General features: G+C 36.6%; 2 protein-coding genes across 2 annotated transcripts; both read left to right on the top strand.

Moving 5' to 3' along the window:
* Nucleotides 1–2,482: 2,482 nt before the first annotated feature.
* Nucleotides 2,483–4,041, top strand: LOC116177878 (guanine nucleotide-binding protein subunit beta-like protein). Its single transcript, XM_031497035.1, has 4 exons — nt 2,483–2,679; nt 2,802–3,010; nt 3,200–3,615; nt 3,785–4,041. The coding sequence occupies exons 1-4, from the start codon at nt 2,571–2,573 to the stop codon at nt 4,002–4,004; spliced, it is 954 nt and encodes a 317-aa protein (XP_031352895.1). The 5' UTR covers nt 2,483–2,570; the 3' UTR covers nt 4,005–4,041.
* Nucleotides 4,042–5,305: 1,264 nt separating this feature from the next.
* LOC116179226 (CDK5RAP1-like protein) lies at nt 5,306–12,173 on the top strand. The gene is made up of 5 exons (XM_031498957.1): nt 5,306–6,097; nt 6,143–6,324; nt 11,190–11,368; nt 11,417–11,652; nt 11,706–12,173. Exons 1-5 carry the CDS (start codon nt 5,385–5,387, stop codon nt 12,154–12,156), a joined length of 1,761 nt encoding a protein of 586 aa, XP_031354817.1. The 5' UTR covers nt 5,306–5,384; the 3' UTR covers nt 12,157–12,173.
* The last annotated feature ends 1,556 nt before the right edge of the window (nt 12,174–13,729 follow it).

The raw sequence follows: 13,729 nt of genomic DNA, 5'->3' as shown, positions 1-13,729 counted from the left end.
TGCTACTGGAGAGATTTGCATTTTCCAAAGAATATGTGAAATGTCACGTTCTGGTGACACGCGGCAACTGCGATTGTTACAACCTTATTCAAGGAACGTTCTGGAATAGTGTGACGTAAATTTATTTATATAAAATTAGTTATTGACAAATTTATTAACAAATTCAATATTTGTCACTTACTTACAGACACATTTATGACAGTCGAGCATAAAACTGAGACTAAACACAGTTTAATCTGCTTACGTATATAGCAAACAAGAAGCTTCTAGAGAAATCTCGAACCTCCATATCATATTTCATAGAAGGAATGAGTCACATCCGACTTTATGGCGGGATCTAGAAAATTCGCTACAGTAGTTTTGATTTCACTCATTCTATAGGTATTATTTGGGAGGCTGAGGTTTGCTAATAATAACATTTCAAGGCACAATTAAGGATCAGAAGATCTTCAAAGTGTCTCTTAAAGGACTATCGAAAGTTTTTTATACCTCAAGATTGAAAGGGTAATCTTCTTAAAGTTAGGAGCTCTTGAAAGTCCTTTAAGAGCTTTTAAGGTAACGCACCCTAATCGTGAAGACCGGCCATTATACTAGCTTTAAGTGCATTTAACGGTCTTTAAGAAGATTTAAGGGTTGGGAAAAATTTCTAAAAGCCCGGTTGTACCAGCCCGACTTAGGGCCAGGGATCTGGACCTATTGAAAATAACGGTTCTGGTTTTGACGAAAAAATATGTATAACGGTTCCGGTTCGGGTTTCGGTTCTAAAAATAATTGCGGTTCCGGTTTCGATTTTTTTTCGATTCCAACGGTCCGCACCTATTGGAAATACGGTACATTTTTTTTAGTCCATAATGGCTTACTGAATAACTTTACAAATTCAGGATGCGAGTGTTTATTCATGCCCAAATTTCTAAACACATCACTTTTTTCTGTGTTGGCTAAATTCTCGCCTACCGTTTCTCGAGCAGCACGCATAGCCAGAAAACTGAGTTTAACTTCTAAAGTCAAAAAACCGTAAAAATCGTAAAAAAATAGTGGGTTCCGGTTCTGAGTAATTTTTTTTAAGCGAAGGTTTCGATTCGGTTCTGAAAAAACAAACGGTTCCGGTACGCTTTTCGGTATTTTTTCTTACCACCCGCACGTTATAGTAAGGGAGGTATTGAATTGGGGTAAAAAATGCCCTCCTCCCACTTTTTTGACGGAAATACATGTTTTGAAGTACCAGAAATCCGAATCAAACAAAATCTCGATGATGTCGCGGTCTGTCTGTCGGTCCGTTTGTACTCTCGTTTCCGACTAAACGGCTGAACCGATTGGAACCAAAGTTGGTACATACATAAAACATAAGACATAAAAGGGTAGAATCGCGCATGCGGAGGTGTGTGGGTGGTATCTTTGCTGGTCACAGCAATTTTTTTCGTTTTGCGTTTGTTTATTCGTGCACGAGAAAAAGTGTTGACACCGTACGTATCTTTTTTTATTACAAAAGAGAGTAAAAGGAGTTCAGTTTAGACGGTTCATAAAGGCTTTTAAATATTAAAACCTCTTAAAATTTCGTAAAGGCTGGTAAAGTTTCTGAAAAACCTTTAAACGCTCTTGCAAATGTTTAAAGCTTTATTAAGCATCGATTACTTTTAAAATCTGTTGTCAAAAGAATGTCAAAAAGGTGATTTATACAATAAGTTCAATTTTGTGTGGAAACCGTCCTAACACTTTGCGTTTCGGTGGAAGATTGTATTGAATTGATTGAGTGTATGCATTGCAAAAGAAACAAGGAAGCATACGATTTTGTATTCATGAAATAAATTGCGAAACTCTACGTCGTGTGGAGAAAAGGACAAGGAACTAGTAATGAATATTAGGTAGCAAACTTGTCTTCCATTTTCATTGAACTATATACTCGTAACTGGAAGGGAAACAAGCAAATTATTAGTGAAGCCAGACGAGTGGTAGTATCTTTATCTCTCTCACACTAGTAACATTAAATTCACTGACTTAATTTTTCTATTTCACTTTAATTCATACAGTCGTATTTTCTGCTTCTATCAGGCGTGCTAATAAACAAACTGGGCGCGATGAGAGTGACTGAAATAGTTATACCACCTCATTCTGTCGCACGGCTTGAACGGTACGCATTTGTCGCCTATTTTTCCTTTCGTGTTACGTTGTTTTTATAGTTCAATGGCCATTTTGGAGCTCACTGACAGTCTAAATCTGTACACAAAGGTATAACGGTCTTACCTTTATGCAACCGTTAAAAAAAATCAATATTTTTTCAATGATAAAATGCAACGGTCAATTGACTTCAAAATTGCGGACGAGTCAGCTATAATGAATGTGAAGACATCAATAAAAGAATAACCATCCTGTACATTCAATTTTCTGGATGTAACAGTGGCAACAATGGATAATGCGCAACGCTGTGAACAGCGCCATCTATAGTACCGGTTTCGATAACATCCATTTCTGTTCCGTTTCCTTTCCTTTAATTCCTTTTCACTTCTGTCAATCGCGAACGTTGCAAGGGTTAGCACGTTTTGTGTATTTAATTTAGTTTTCTTTTAAAAAGAATGACCGAGACTTTACAATTACGGGGCACGCTGCTGGGCCATAATGGCTGGGTTACCCAAATTGCGACGAATCCAAAATATCCCGACATGATTTTGTCTTCATCTCGAGGTAAGCGTCTTTCGTATTTTTTTCACCATCGTTCATCGCCGAATCGACGGAAGATTTCTCATCATCCTAATTCGCATACGATTGCCGGAGAGGCAATTCACCACCGCATGTATTTCTTTTAGACAAAACTTTGATTGTATGGAAACTGACTCGCGAGGAGACCCAATACGGTGTCCCCCAGAAACGTTTGCACGGTCACTCCCATTTCATCTCCGATGTTGTTCTGTCAAGCGATGGAAACTACGCCTTATCCGGCTCGTGGGACAAGACTCTCCGTCTTTGGGACTTGGCCGCGGGTAGAACCACACGTCGCTTCGAAGATCACACAAAGGTTTGATAGATTTAATTTATCGCTAGTACATTTTTCACCACTTTAAACGCACAGCGAGAAGATTTTTTTTTTTATTAATTTGCGTCGCATCGACTGAAGACATTTGCGTTGGCCGGTTGTAAGTATTTCCCCACACTCTAATCGCACCGGCTGCCGGTATAATTGCGATTAACACGGATCTCTTTGCAGGATGTGCTAAGTGTCGCCTTCTCCGTCGATAATCGTCAAATCGTATCCGGATCGCGGGACAAAACTATTAAACTGTGGAACACTCTCGCCGAATGCAAATACACAATTCAAGATGAGGGTCACACCGATTGGGTGTCGTGCGTACGGTTCTCCCCGAATCATTCCAACCCGATTATTATTTCGTGCGGTTGGGATCGCATGGTGAAAGTGTGGAATCTTACAAACTGCCGGCTGAAGATCAACCACTCCGGACATATGGGATATCTGAACACGATCACAGTTTCGCCGGACGGAAGTTTATGTTCGAGCGGCGGTAAAGATTGTAAGGCTATGCTGTGGGATCTCAACGATGGCAAGCACCTGCACACCTTGGACCATAACGATATCATAACCGCACTTTGCTTTTCGCCAAACAGGTATGATTTCGCAAAGTACAAAATTGCTTTGTTCTCTTCGGGAATGATTATAACTTTTTTACTTGAAAGTCTGTGAGAGTTATTTTTACGGATATGGGACTGACCTTGCTTTGCTAATCTGTGCAGATTAATTATAGTTGCAGTTTATTAACGAGCGTGCATTTTGTAGGTATTGGCTGTGCGCCGCATTTGGCCCATCAATTAAGATCTGGGATTTGGAAAGCAAGGAAATGGTTGAGGAATTGAGACCAGAGGTAGTTTCACAACCAGGCAAAGCCGAACCACCACAATGTCTTTCGCTTGCCTGGTCTACAGACGGGCAAACTCTTTTTGCCGGTTACTCTGACAATATTATTAGAGTATGGCAAGTTAGTGTTTCTGCACGTTAAGGTTGTAGGACGTTTTAAATAAATGATTTGTACAAAATTTTTACTTATTTATTAAACTTATTTTTTTAAATGGTCGAATTCATGCGGTTCCTATTATTAAACCAGAAACCCCAATATGAAAAAATTTACAAACTGAAATCATTACTTCCCTTACAAAATCTGTTTTATGGTTTTGTGTGCTGAAGTATTTGAGTCTTATTTCTGTTCGCCCAATTGAAAAGTATTTGCGAAAGCGGTTATTAAATTAAGTATTTTATTTTAAAATGTTTGTTTATAAATCTACTTATTGGATCAGAATTGAAAAAATTAGAATTATAGATATATTTATGAACATAAATATAGCATTTAATAAACAAATACACATTGCAGCATTCTGCAAGTGCAGACAAACTGAATAAGTGCATTGACAATATTCACGAACATTTGATATATGTGGGGAATATTTGCACCATATATGTACGTCTTTAATACATAGATGATTAGCATCACTAATTTGTACACCATAATCATTTCTTGATTTGTTCGATCACTCACTATTTGAATGGTAATCTTATATTTTAATCAATGTTACTTAATTTATATACAGACTGTTGATTATTGCGGAATCTAGCGGTGATATCAAAAGTGATTATTATAAAATCGTCTATATGGAGGGGGCCATTTAATGATGCTATGCATATTCCACATGACTGTCCCTTAAGAGTCAAGCGTGGGGCAACTTAATTTTTCCATTAGAAACCGATCTATACTTTGTATTGAATATTCTTATACATCGGAAAATAATACAATTTTGTAGGAAACGTTTTCCCCTACACTTAGTTTTGTAGTTCGTCTGTAGATGGCCTATAAACATTGGGAGTTCTTATTTGAATTTTAAATACACCAAGACCACAGCAGTCACTACGTCAAATGTACTGCTTTGGTTCTGTATGTGTTTAAATACATTAGGATCACGACAGGTCACTGATATTGTTTAATGTTACATTGCAATTCCGTATTGCTTAGTAGACTACTTTGCAAAACAATACTTGCAACATTTGTCTTCCTATACTTCCTACTTATATTATTTACAACAATCCATCCCTACCGCAGAAATATATCTCTGTCTTAACACTGTAAATGTATATGACAAAATAAGAAGAAACTCCTATAAGGTTGATCAAATATTGTTTCTTCCACTCCTTTTTTCCACTACCGTCTTTTTAAGCTTTTGAAGTTGTTTACATGTATTTATTTCGATTTGCACTGTATATAAACAAAGTTTGTCATTGGACCTACGTTATAGTAGTTACACTTAAACAGTTGGACTGTAGTAGCTCGAATGTACTAACCTAAAACCTTAACCTATAAGCTGACCTTCTTTACAACCCTTTCAACAAAATGTCTTTGAGATTTATTAAAATTAGAAAGTTAAAACGGATTCTCTTCACTAATAAATCATCGTGCTTCTGTTCTTCGTTTTCTAACATTCAAAAGGACGATGACAAGGAAACGCCAGTTACGAAATTTCGTAAAACTCTCCTGAACGGTCCTTCCTTAAAAGACTTCTTCCAAAATGACAATCTTAGGGTGGACAAGGAATTTGACTCGCCCGAAATACCCTACTTACAAAATATGCCAGCGATGGGAAAGTGCCGTAAGGTATACTTCGACATTTACGGTTGCCAGATGAACGTAAACGATACGGAGATAATTTGGTCGATTTTAAAAAAACACAATTACTTTAAAACGCGCAATTTGAACGAGGCGGACGTCGTTCTTATGATCACCTGTGCGATAAGAGAGGGTGCCGAGACGAAGATCTGGAATCGGCTCGAGTATCTCAAAGGAATTCGTAATAAGAGACGGAAAGATCGCGCGACATTGAAAATTGGTATATTGGGGTGCATGGCGGAACGGCTGAAACATAAGGTGCTGGAGCGCGAGAGGACCGTCGACGTCGTAGCCGGACCCGATAGTTACAAGGATCTGCCACGTCTACTCGCGTTGAGCGATGACAATCAAACTGCCATCAACGTGCAGCTGTCGATCGACGAGACGTACGCCGACGTGATGCCGATGAGATTGAATGAGAATGCGGTTACGGCATTTGTGTAGGTAGAGATTTTCGTGTACCAATAATGACGATTTATTTGTAGGTCTATCATGCGAGGCTGCGATAATATGTGCACGTACTGCATCGTGCCCTTTACTCGAGGACGAGAGAGATCGAGACCTATAAGTTCGATTTTGGACGAGGTTCGTTACCTATCGGACAGGGGCGTGCGAGAAGTAACTCTTCTTGGCCAAAACGTGAATAGCTATCGTGATTTATCTGAAGGTACTTTATAATTATTACACTATAATTTATACCATGCTATCAAAAATGAGTTGCTGTCGAGTCACCTTTGGGATTTTTGTTTACATGGGAAAAAAAACTAATTGTCAGGTAAACTCCTGACTTGACTTTCTGACTACTTTTAATTTAGTCATTGCAATTATCTTTGGTCATAGTACAACATGTAGAAAATGCCCTCTGGCGCCTTTTTTTTGAACCGGACACAAAAAGTGTGTGAGACTTTTTGGTAGATCTGATCAAGGCACACCTTTTTTGTAATTAAAATTTTTCACACTGATGCTTACTTTTCGAGAAAAATGCAAATTTAGAGAAATTAAATAAATAGTTACAAGTTACAATCATGGAATTCCATAAATATTTTAATTGGTATTGTTTAAATGCAACACCCTGTATGTATATCGTAACGTCAATTTTTTTGGTATTCTTTTTCCTGATTACATTGATGTATCACAACCTATTTTTTTTTAATTTATCCATTAAACAAAAATTAAAACCTTATTTTTTACAGTTTTTAAATAGTAGGCCATGGATTCATGGAGATTTTGTTTTGCTTATTGTATCCATCACAGCCGATAGCAATCAATAAAAGTGGTTGACTGTAGAAACAGGTCATTTTAAAAAATTGAAAAATATGATATACCTAGTTCCTAGTACCTACATATATAATTATATAAAAAAATATAGGTTGTGATACATCAATATAATCAGCAAAACGAATAACTTATATATGGGTAGTAAGATAGGACCTCCCAAATTTCTCGTTTAAATTCAATATCAAGTTTTTTCACAACTGAGACGCCGATTGGGGCACAAGGTTCTTAAAGTTGAAACATATCATATGATACATCATTGTAATCAGAAGAACGAACTTTATTAAAAAAATTCAATATGGTTGCTATAAGGATAAACAAGTTATCTACTGTAACTTCCAAGTCTAGAGTGCCTTGAATTTTCCGATAACATATTTGGGTTCATCGTAAAAAAGTGCTTTAGTAATATTTTAGTCTCAAACGTCCCCTTTTTGCCGTTTTTGAAATAAAAGAGGTGTTTTCAAAAATCTCGGCAACCTCTGAACATGTCCAAATTTTCGTAATGGCAAATTATTGGACACCAAAATACGCAAATTTGCCCGAATTTGAACTACATAACCGAGATCCTCATGTTGGAGATCGAAAAATGGGCACCCTGTATTACAACAACCCTTACAGTTTGCTTAAAAGCAGTGGCGGCTCGTAAACTGCGTAGAAGGTAGTGCCAAATTGTGCCCCCCCCCCCCCCATTATTTTAATAGTTACTACAAATTTTTGTTTTCATATTATTCCAGTTCTTTAGATTTTGAGTATAATTCGAATATTTACAATGCAAGTGACGGAAACAAATCTAGCCCCTTTAATTTCTTTGGAGACTTGTTTCATAAGTATACTTCAAGTATGCATTCCAATAATTATTCATTTTGTGTTTAGATGAGAATTAGCGGATTTTTTTCACAAAAAATCGTATGGAAAGTGTTACTTTTTTCACGATTTGTACTATCAGTTTCCATGGCGTTTAGTTCGATCTATAAACAACAGCAGCATTTTATTTGTAGTTTTATTAAACAGGCCGAAGTATCATTATTCAAATCTTTATCTAAACAAGTACTGAAATTTATTAATTCTCTGAATACTCCTTTATTTTCGGATTTATCGCTATTGTAGAGATTCAGACACATTTCGTTTTCTAACAATATTTAAGTCCGGTGACGGCCTGCTTAATTGCTTTATTAAAGTCTATCTTTCGGAGAATGCATGGAAAAAGGTTTATTTAAATGATTTTTTAATTTGTGTATTTTACGTAACAATTAATCCGGGAAGTGTAATCTTACACAATAGTAAAAAAAAATTGTTTGATTTATCACGACTGAAAAAAGGAAAACGGCGCAAAGCATAGTAATACACGTACACATTATTCAATTGTGCTTATGAGCCAAACTTCTGATGGCTCAAGTTGTACGTATAAAACGCTACTTCGGTTTCGCTCCTCCCACCCCTCTACTCCCCGCGGAAGTCCACACTTGTAGGAAAATACGAGCCAGTTTCAGTTTGGCACGGCTCGACCGTATTTGAAGTCCACGGATAAGCACAAATGAATTCTTCTTGGTACCTAATTTATCAAATCATTTACTTTTTTTGTTTTAAGTTTTAAAACACAATTATGTACTCTAGTGAGTACAATTAATAATAGTTAATTATATTTTAAGAATTGATAATTCCTTGAGTTGAGGTGGTGCCATGGCTCCTTGGCTCTTTATAGAGAGCCGCCCCTGCTTAAAAGTGCTGTTTTTTGGAAACTTCTCCTATAAATTTCTATTCAACTTGTTGAATCCAGACCTGCACATAAGATTTTTTAATTTTGATAACAATTTTTGGTTTTGATGTTTTTCGGGGCAAAAAAAGGCAGTGTATAACCTTCCTTTTTTACCAAAAATCTACTGCACGAAAATTTCTCGGGAAAACACTTTTTCTTAATAATTTTGGTGCGTAGAATCCAAAACAATTCGTACTTTTTCTATCAGACTTCTCAATCAAAAGTTATAGACTAGAAACCAATTTCGAAAGAAAATTCAAAGGGCTGTAACTTTTGAACTAGTAGCCCAATTTTGGAACTGTTTGAAATTATGGATTCTACAGGCCACATTCTATAAGAAAAATTTTTTTCCGGGTCGATCTGAGACAATTTTTTTTGCGAGCCTCAAAAAAAGGCAGTGTATAACCTTCCTTTTTTTCCAAAAATCGACTACACCAAAATTTCTCGGGAAAACACTTTTTCTTATTAATTTTGGTGCGTAGAATCCAAACCAATTCGTACTTTTTCGATTAGACTTCTCAATCAAAAGTTATAGACTAGAAACCAATTTCGAAAGAAAATTCAAAGGGCTGTAACTTTTGAACTAGTAGCCCAATCTTTGAACTGTTTGAAATTATGGATTCTACAGGCCACATTCTATAAGAACATTTTTTTTCCGGGTCGATCTGAGACAATTTTTTTTTTCGGGGCTCAAAAAAAGGCAGTGTATAACCTTCCTTTTTTACCAAAAATCGACTACACCAAAATTTCTCGGGAAAACACTTTTCTTATTAATTTTGGTGCGTAGAATCCAAAACAATTCGTACTTTTTCGATCAGACTTCTCAATCAAAAGTTATAGACTAGAAACCCATTTCGAAAGAAAATTCAAAGGGCTGTAACTTTTGAACTAGTAGCCCAATCTTGGAACTGTTTGAAATTATGGATTCTACAGGCCACGTTCTATAAGAAAAAATTTTTTCCGGGTCGATCTTAGACAATTTTTTTTTCGTGCCTCAAAAAAAGGCAGTGTATAACCTTCCTTTTTTCCCAAAAATATACGTTCGGCTCCGGCGGCTATTGCCTCGCTCTGATTTGTAAGGGTCCATAGCTCGGCTTCGCCTCGCACTTTTCACTGTTCAACAAAGACAATTTCTCAGTTTCAGTATTGAGCAGACTGACTTGATATTTTTTTTGAATTTGTGAGTAATATTTTTGTTTTTTTGGAAACATCATCTATACAAAGTGACCTTTTTGAAAATTTCGATTCAACTTGTTGAATCCAGATCTGCACATAATTGTACATAAGATTTTTTAATTTTGATAATATTTTTGGGTTTGGATGCGATCAAGTTACGAAAGTGTAAAGCTCGTAAATTTTCTCGTAGCCTTACCAAGTCCTTAAACGCTCGGATTTTACGGAAGGGAGGTTTGAAAGATTATGGAAAGTTGAAGACTTTGGAGACTCTTGGAAGTTCTTAAAAATTATGAAAAAGAAAATTTTGTATGCACCTCGGGCATTACTCGATGTTTAACCCTCGGGCGACTTACAATCCCTTGGGCCGGAGGCCTCGGGCTCTGTCGCCCTCGGTATAAATATCGCCTTAATGCCCTTGATACATAAATAACTATTTAACAAAGGTTTAGGTTTTTAAAAACCAAAGACCAAGACTCTTAAATGCTTTTAAAGGTTCCTTGAAGGTTAATAATGTCTCCTAAAGGTTTGTGAAGGCCCCTAAAGGGGGTAAACTCTCTTCTAAATTTCTTGTGAACCTTATAAAGACCCTTAAAATCTTTTAAAGGTCTGTTAGAGGTTTTAAAGTCTGTGAATAGATGGCGTACTGTTGAAAAGAAAACTAAAGTCACTAGATATAGAAAGTACCGCAATCATCCGCCATTTTTGGGCAAATTTGCTGCCAACTTAAAAAAATTGACAAATAAAATCTGAATAGCTGTCAATTTTTATAACTTCATAGTACTGTCATGTTTTATAAAAATATATACAGATATCTCCAAACAGGTGGAACAATCCCTAACATTAAAGTTACTAGAATCTGGGAACTTCCGCCATTTTTGGGCAAAAATCATGCGTTCTCTCTCTAACACACGAGCCCAATGGATTGCGGTACTTTCTATATTTAGTGACTTTAAAGAAAACATTTGGTGAGTTATGAAGACTCTTTTGTAAGAAGGAAGACCAATGGATCTATAAAGCTCAAGAAAGCCTTTGGATTTCATGGAAATCCTAAAATGTATGAAGAAGTTTTGAAGACCTGAGACCTGAGAATGTTACCAATATAATTTTCTTTAAGGGTTGCTAGAAACCTTCAGAGTTTTTTCTGAACTAGATTTTCACGAAGATTTCTAGTAAAACACCTAGGAACATTTATAACAAGAGCTAAGGGAAACCAACATAAAGACACAAATTCAGGAAAAAATCAAAAATCAAATAAATTCGAAGCGCAATTCAAAAAATGTTTCTTATTACGTTAATTTCAATAACAATGCAGTCTTTTGTAACAGGTAGCGATTTTTACACCACGACAACAAGCTTGGTTAAGGGCTTTAAGACCGTGTACAAGCCCAAAGCGGGCGGCATTCGCTTTGCAACCCTGCTCGAGAAAGTGGCAAGTATCGATCCGGAAATGCGCGTAAGATTTACATCACCACATCCGAAAGATTTCTCCGACGACGTCTTGGAGGTAGTCGAATCGCGGCCGACTTCCCGCGTAACGAGAGTGTTTTTTTAGGCGATAAAATCGTACCCGAACGTCTGCAAGAACTTACATTTACCCGCGCAGTCCGGCAACTCGAACGTACTGGAACGAATGCGGCGAGGGTACACGAGGGAAAGCTACCTGGAACTTGTTGACCACGTCAGATCGACCGTTCCCGATGTTGCCTTGACTTCCGATTTTATATGCGGGTTTTGCGGGGAGACCGAGGAGGAGTTTGACGATACCATTTCTTTGCTCAAAACCGTACGGTAAGCTACTATCGGCGACTATCTCTTGGAGTTCTTCTAATGGTTGTCTTTAGGTATAACATGGCGTACCTATTTCCTTACAGTATGCGAGAGAAAACCACGGCGCATCGGCGGTTTGAAGATGACGTACCGCCGCACGTAAAGCAGGCAAGGCTAGAGCGAATGGTCGACACCTATCGTAATATCGTCAAAAGCGTTAATTACTCACAGATCGGCGAGAGGCACCTAGTGTTGGTCGAGGGCGTAAGTAAAAGGTCAGAGCTGTACTTGCAAGGACGTAACGATTCGAATTGCAAAGTTATATTTCCTATCGGTGATATACCGCAAGTGAATGGGACCGAAATTAAAACGATTAAGCCGGGCGATTACGTAGTGGTCCATATTAATGCTGCTAATTCGCAAGTTTTAAAAGGGATCCCATTGTATCATACGACAATGTCGGAGTTTTATAATAAATTTAATTGTAGTCATAATGAATATCTTAATTACAGTAGTACGTTTTAACGTTTTCTTGTTTTATTGCTTGTTCGATAAAGGCTTCTATTTATTTATTACAGAACTTTATCCTATGGCAGAAGCATTCTGAATTAGACTTCGTTTGGATGGAAACAATATGGTTTTCTGTTCTCAACTTCATTTTATTTTGTGTTTCGCGTCCCATTTTTAATAAGAATGACAGATGTCGTTAGAATGCACAATAATTTGTTTATTAAAATTGTTTCTTATTATTAAATTTTTGTTAAATTGTCTTTAATAAATATTGACTTTATTGTGTCACAAGTATGGGGTTGCCATTTAGGTTTTTTAAAGAGGGAGGGGGCTGGGGTGTTTAGGGGGTGGGAGGTTGTCACTCATAACGTCATTCTGCTCCCCCCACCCCCCTCGAAACGGTTTTTCGCGATTTTCAATATTTTCTTTAGTTTGGAAAATATGGCCGACTGCAAGTTTTAAAATTGACACCCCGTATATATAATATATAACAATGACTTAAAGCTCTTATTAACTTGAACTTGAAAATTCTGTAAATTTCAATGGAATCACTGCCCAAATTTTGAATAAAATCGGAAATAAGATTCGGATAAACAGAAATTAGAAAATCTGACATAGAAAAATAAAATTACTTGGATTTCAAATTGGAATTCAAATTGACACAAAAATTACAAAATAGCACACATCATGAAAAGAAAATGAAATACACATATGAATCCTGTACGAGAATTTTAAGGGTAACATCAGTGATTTTTGAATACATCAAACCCCGTTTGCAAACGGCCGATCGGAAAACAAATTAAGAGATTCTCTTGTTTTACACCAATTAATTTTTCGTTTTTAATAACACCAACTTTTTTTAAACTCGAAATTCTATGAGTAAACACTTCTTGCACAACAATAAACTTGATTCCGCATTATTTTACTAACATGAGAACGATTATACGTTTCTTTTTTTTAAATTACATATCCGGTACCAAAATTAGCGTCACACATTTACAAAAAAATAATGGATGGAAACAATATGGTTTTCTGTTCTGAACTTCATTTTATTTTGTGTTTCGCGTCCCATTTTTAATAAGAATGACAGATGCCGTTAGAATGCACAATAATTTGTTTGACTTTATCTATCCTAGACCGCTTTAAACTGCTCTTCTGCAGTGAGGTCCTTTTTCGGCGAACTATTTTCAGTTCAATTCAATGGCGGGATAATCAAAAAGTATCCCCGTGTAAACAGTTCCATACGAACCAATAGCCCAAAGTCATAAAATCGGCGGATGACTGGGACAAGCGAGCGACCGAATACTTTTAGTGTGATGGTGGGTTTATACAATCATTAAGTAGTTGAGCATCATTAGATCATTAAGAAATAGCCCATAGAAACAAAAGGTTTATTGTGCATACCTTTCTATTGGCTACTCTTAATGATCTAATGATAGTTAATGATAATGATTGTATAAATCGACCATTAAAGATGGACTTAGCCTATTCATTTCAACCTAATTTATCAACTGCTATAACATAAATTTAAGTATTGATATTTTGGGTCTTTGGCCACTTTAATAAACAAAATTCACTCCACTCCAGT

This window comes from Photinus pyralis, unplaced genomic scaffold (genome assembly GCF_008802855.1).
Source record: "Photinus pyralis isolate 1611_PpyrPB1 unplaced genomic scaffold, Ppyr1.3 Ppyr1.4_LG8, whole genome shotgun sequence".
Classification (NCBI taxonomy): Eukaryota; Metazoa; Arthropoda; class Insecta; order Coleoptera; family Lampyridae; genus Photinus; species Photinus pyralis.
This window is presented reverse-complemented; position numbering and strand designations above follow the sequence as displayed.

Bases quoted from the DNA above. Each gene is read 5' to 3' on its own strand.
- LOC116177878 (XM_031497035.1), top strand. From the start codon at position 2,571: ATGACCGAGACTTTACAATTACGGGGCACGCTGCTGGGCCATAATGGC. The intron at 3,011-3,199 runs GTTTGATAGATT...ATCTCTTTGCAG, and splicing joins GCTTCGAAGATCACACAAAG to GATGTGCTAAGTGTCGCCTT. The intron at 3,616-3,784 runs GTATGATTTCGC...TGCATTTTGTAG, and splicing joins CTTTGCTTTTCGCCAAACAG to GTATTGGCTGTGCGCCGCAT.
- LOC116179226 (XM_031498957.1), top strand. From the start codon at position 5,385: ATGTCTTTGAGATTTATTAAAATTAGAAAGTTAAAACGGATTCTCTTC. The intron at 6,098-6,142 runs GTAGGTAGAGAT...ATTTATTTGTAG, and splicing joins AATGCGGTTACGGCATTTGT to GTCTATCATGCGAGGCTGCG. The intron at 11,653-11,705 runs GTAAGCTACTAT...GGTTGTCTTTAG, and splicing joins TCTTTGCTCAAAACCGTACG to GTATAACATGGCGTACCTAT.